The 5,174-nt window shown below is 48.2% G+C and overlaps 1 protein-coding gene across 1 annotated transcript; it reads left to right on the top strand.

Moving 5' to 3' along the window:
- Positions 1-679: 679 nt before the first annotated feature.
- Positions 680-3,100, top strand: SOX8 (SRY-box transcription factor 8). The gene is made up of 3 exons (XM_009640405.2): positions 680-741; positions 1,188-1,426; positions 2,364-3,100. The coding sequence occupies exons 1-3, from the start codon at positions 680-682 to the stop codon at positions 3,098-3,100; spliced, it is 1,038 nt and encodes a 345-aa protein (XP_009638700.2).
- Positions 3,101-5,174: the final 2,074 nt, after the last annotated feature.

Raw genomic sequence — 5,174 nt, 5'->3', positions numbered from 1 at the left:
CGGCGGGACCCCCGTGGGCCTCGGGGTGCTCGCCTGGGTTCCCCCTCCCACCGCTTTCCTACCGTTTTTTTTAAGATTTATTTTTTTCACCCATCTGTGCCCACGGGGGATTCTCCACGCGTTTCAAACCGAAGTGCAGAAATCCCCCGGAGCCGTGTCGGCCACACTGCAAAGGACGTGGTCGGTCCCTGCTCCCAAAAAAGCCCCTGTGCAAGGGGCACCCACGGCCGTGGTGCTGCCGCCGGGTCCTGTCCCAGTGCTGCGTCACCCGTGGGTTTTCCCTGCTTCGTCACCCAGATGTGCAGCCTGGGCCCTTTCCTCTCCCGGCCAGGGTTGTCCCTGTGCCCAGGAGACAGACTTTTTTAATCTCTTCTTCTACAATGGCTTTTTCTAAAACGTTTTTCTTTTTCCTTGCCTTGCTTGCTTGTCACTTAACAAGCTATAAACCCAAACAAGCTACTTTTTAGCTGTTATTTTAATTTGCTTTCTAATTTCCCTTCTTACCTGTGTGCTCACATGCTCAGTGCTGCCCACTGATGCAAACTTTTTTTTTGCTGGGCAGCATCTGGGCATTCTCTGCTTTCCAAGGCTCTGCGACGAGCCACATTTTATCGTGTGGTATATTCGGTCGTGTCTAGCTGTACCAAACTCACATCTTTCCTGCCTGTTTGGGCTAGTGATGCCCCCCCTGCGGTTTGAGACTCTCCAAGAGTTTGCGAAGAGAGGTCCGGGCGGGGGAGAGTTTTGAAAGAAATAATCCCATTGCTGTTGCCTTCGTGGTTTCTTTGTAGGCACCAAACAAAGCTGGAAATGGGCAGCGTTGTTTGCTGCAGTGAGGGGGTGGCATTCGTAGGACAAACATAGCAATAATATTTGGCAAAGGCTTTTAAAATGGGGCAGGGGGATTTTGGTTTGCTCAGTTATCAGTATCTGTAGTGGTCAGGTTTTTTTCACGCCTCTATGGTTGGTATTTTCATACATTTTTTAACACAGTTTAGGCTTTTTTTTTTTTTTTTCCCCCACAGTAAATTCGGTTTGTAACTAACTTTCTGGTTGCTCAAATCAGTGTGTGGGGAATAGAGATGTGAGTCTGACAATAGGCTGAAAACTTCTAAGGAAAAGACATTAATTTTGGATTATTTTTTTTTTCCCTTCTCCTTACTTAAAAAAAATCTATCCCAAACCAGTTTGCTAAGCGAAAATGAGAAACGTCCCTTTGTGGAAGAAGCTGAGCGGCTCAGGGTCCAGCACAAAAAGGATCACCCGGATTATAAATACCAGCCACGGAGGAGGAAAAGCGTAAAAGCCGGGCAGAGCGATTCTGACTCCGGAGCTGAGCTCAGCCACCATGCGGGCACACAGATCTACAAAGCGGACAGCGGCCTGGGAGGCATGGCCGATTCCCACCACCACGGCGATCACACAGGTAAAGGGCTCCTGTGGGCAAAAACATCTGCGGGTCCCGGGCATGCTGGTTTGGGACATGAACCCGCTGGTGGGCACAGGCTCACCTGCCCCCCAGATGAATATCGGTGGCATTGGGACCATTCAGAAGCAGCAGTCATTGCCCTGAGAGCTGCGGTTTTGCACCAGATTGTGAACGTGGCTGCAGTTTTCTTTAGTAAATGCTTATAGAGCTGACTGTGCAAAATGCTTATAGAGCTGACTGTCCCAAAGAGCATGGATCCTCATTTCCCAGCTGGCCCGGGAGCGGGGAGAATTAATTGTGAGCTAATAAGGGTTAATAATCCATTGGCCATGCAGAGGGTGCCTGAGGGAGCGGGTCCTGGAGAGGCAGCTTTCCCCCTGGAGCTCCCCGCTTCTCCGTGGCTCTGCAAATTGGCACAGGGTGTGTGTTGACAGATTCCAGGAGGATTGCGAACGTCCTGCAGCTTCAGACGCGTCTGCACTCTCGCCCAGCCTGGCTGAGGATCCCGGCCCCGGCCTGCTCTGCCGGGACAGCTTCTCTGTCTCCGGGAGAGCCAGGCTGGCTTCAGGCTGCCCTTGCGGAGAGGCTGAGTGGGTCCCTCTGAACCCACCCCCCTGGTTCTGCTTCCTGGGCGAGGGGGAGCTTGTGCAGGTGGGGGTGTCCTGCCACAGCCCAGAGTGACCCTGATGGGCACAGTGTGCTCCCCGCCTTCTCCTCCATCACCCGTGTGAGGGGTTTACCCTGCCGAGGACACGGTCCCCAGCATGGTCACAGGGGGACGTCAGCTACCTCCAGCATGGGGCCATAGATTTAAATCCCCCTTTCCTTCTTGCAAGAAGGGGGAGAAATGTGCGTTGGTTTTTTTTTCATCCTCCTTGAAGGAGTCTGTTTTGTGGGTGCTCTTGTTAAAGCCTTGCTGTCCCTTTGTCCCCAGGCCAGACCCATGGGCCACCCACCCCACCCACCACCCCCAAAACCGACCTCCACCACGGCAGCAAGCAGGAGCTGAAGCACGAGGGCCGCCGCCTCGTGGAGAGCGGCCGCCAGAACATCGACTTCAGCAACGTGGACATCTCGGAGCTGAGTAGCGAGGTCATCAACAACATGGAGACCTTTGATGTGCACGAGTTCGACCAGTACCTGCCGCTCAATGGCCACGCTGCCATGCCGGCCGACCACGGCCCCAATGCTGCTGCCAGCTCCTATGGTGCGTCCTACTCCCACTCGGCCACAGGCACCGGCGGGACCAACCAGGTCTGGACTCACAAAAGCCCGGCCTCAGCGTCACCGTCATCCGCTGACTCGGGCCAGCAAAGGCCGCACATCAAAACGGAGCAGCTGAGCCCCAGCCACTACAGTGACCAGTCTCATGGCTCTCCTGCGCATTCCGACTACGGCTCTTACAGCGCCCAGGCTTGTGCCACCACTGCCTCCACTGCCACGGCTGCTGCCTCCTTCTCCAGCTCCCAGTGTGACTACACGGACCTCCAGAGCTCCAACTACTACAACCCCTACCCTGGCTACCCCTCCAGCATTTACCAGTACCCCTACTTCCACTCCTCCCGCCGTCCCTACGCGACACCCATCCTCAATGGCTTGTCCATCCCGCCAGCCCACAGCCCCACCGCTAACTGGGACCAGCCGGTCTATACGACCCTGACGAGGCCTTAAAGGATGCGCAGAGCCCCCGAGGGCTTCCCCGACATATGCACTAATGAAGGAATGAAGACGAAGAGCGTGGAGTGCCGCGATAGTTTCCAAAGTGCCTCCTGAGCCACTGGGAACTCTACTCATTGCGACTGGATGTCCCCTTGCTTCAAAACTCTCCAAAAGGACAGAGCTCTATTTTTCTTTAATTAATACGATTTAAAAAAAAAATTTAAAATAATAATAAGAAAAAAAAGGACCAGTGATTCCTTTTTGAATTAAATGAAGGACAAAAAACATTCGACTCCTCTGTGAGGACTGAACTGAACTTAATTCGTCGTGGAAGTTGACAAGTGCAAAAGTGGAGCGGGGGGTGGGAAGGGGGGGAAAGAGGAGAGAAAAAAAAATAAAGCTGTTTGAGACTTTAAGGGTCTATTGCAATGTGAGGAACGGACCAACCTTGAGGGCAAGAACTCACTCGGACCAACGCGGATGAATCCCGAAAACCCGGCTCTTCCGTGGAACAATCTTGTGGGAACAAACGAGTCTGGTGGGACCAACCAATTAAATGTCTGAAGTGTTTGTTTTTTTTTTTTAGTCAAGAGTTCTTCTAAGCAAGGTTTGGCTGTAATTAACATTTTGTTTTGGTTTTGGAAGCTTAAAGTGTTGTTTTGTTTTTTTTTTTTTAAATCTGTTAAATATGTATTTATGTTCTGTATTATTTTGTCTCTTAATTAATGAAGTAATTTTGTGCAAAAAGTAGAATTTTAAAAGATTTTAAAGATGGGGTGCGGAGGGAGCATAAAAATAGTGGAGCTGATCCAATAAAATGGTGTTATGAGCCTATAGATTTTCGTTGGTTTTTGGGTTTTTTTTTGTTGTGAACCGCTGCAGCAGTCGTGGTTGAGCGAGGGACTGAACCCATCTGCCCATCGCAGGCCTGGTCACCACCAGGGAACTCAAAGGGGAGCGCAAAATAACGGAGGGGGGGGGAAGAGCTACTAATTAAGTTGGGAGGCTAAAAGGATTGCGAAGAGGAGCAGGCGGGTTTTCTGGCTACCTGCCTTCTGGCGTTAAAATTGGATTTTAAGGTATTGCAGAGTCTTTGTACGCTTTCGGAACCAGGACTACTTCGTAGGAAGGTGTAATTTAATGAGAAATGACCAACTTCTGATTTAATTTTGGCTTCTAGGGACCAGATATCATCCATCAAGCTGTGAAACTAAAATCTTCTCCACTAAAAAAAAAATGTTTAGGTACTTAGTTTTAGACTAATATTTCATTGATATATTTCTACTTCTTCCATTGTATGCTGAGCATATAATAACCATCTATTTTATGGTAACTTGTGCCTTTAAAAACTTTGTAAATCTAAACCCGCATTTCAGAGGTTATCATCTTTTTACCTTTTCTATGTTTCCTACTCTTTTTCTAAAAATATTTTTTGCATATTTCCTTTGGGGACGTGGGGGTGGGGCAAAATACAGAAAACTCATTTTTATGCAATCTATTTTTCTGTGTAAAGTTTGAAAGACTTTGGCTGTTACTTATCTGTTCTCTTCACTAGCTTCTGACTAAGCGATGCTAACTTTTGTACAGAGCAATTTGATAAAATTAAAAATCGCTTTTTATCAAGTACGCGTGATGTTTTCTTTCTGCTTGAGCCTATTTCTGTGCCGAAAAGGACCGTGGAGAACAGCTTGGGGAGAGGCAGGATATGCAGAATAAAATATTTTGACCAAGGTTTTCTCGGTTTTCATAAATATTGGTTTGGTTTTTTTTTTTCCTTTCTCCCTTTCCCTTGTACTTGTGTCTTACTATGGGATTTTTTTAAATTTTTTTTTTTTCTTACTTCTCTGAGAAGTATATTTCCATGCCTGTAATCCCAAGGATTTCACAGGATTTCATTGAGGCTGCTCACATGAGGAAGGCTTTGCAAGGTCAGACTGCATGGTTTTAGACCAACTTCATTTTATTCTGTACAGCACATAGGAATTTTACAGTAACAAATTCTGTTTTCTGGTTGGTGAGCCCTTGTAAATACCTCTTAATTATGATAGCAACAAAATTATATGGTGCATGTACTGTTTTTTTTTTT

The sequence above is a fragment of the Egretta garzetta genome, unplaced genomic scaffold, assembly GCF_000687185.1.
Source record: "Egretta garzetta isolate BGI_Z169 unplaced genomic scaffold, ASM68718v1 scaffold426, whole genome shotgun sequence".
NCBI lineage: Eukaryota > Metazoa > Chordata > Aves > Pelecaniformes > Ardeidae > Egretta > Egretta garzetta.
This window is presented reverse-complemented; position numbering and strand designations above follow the sequence as displayed.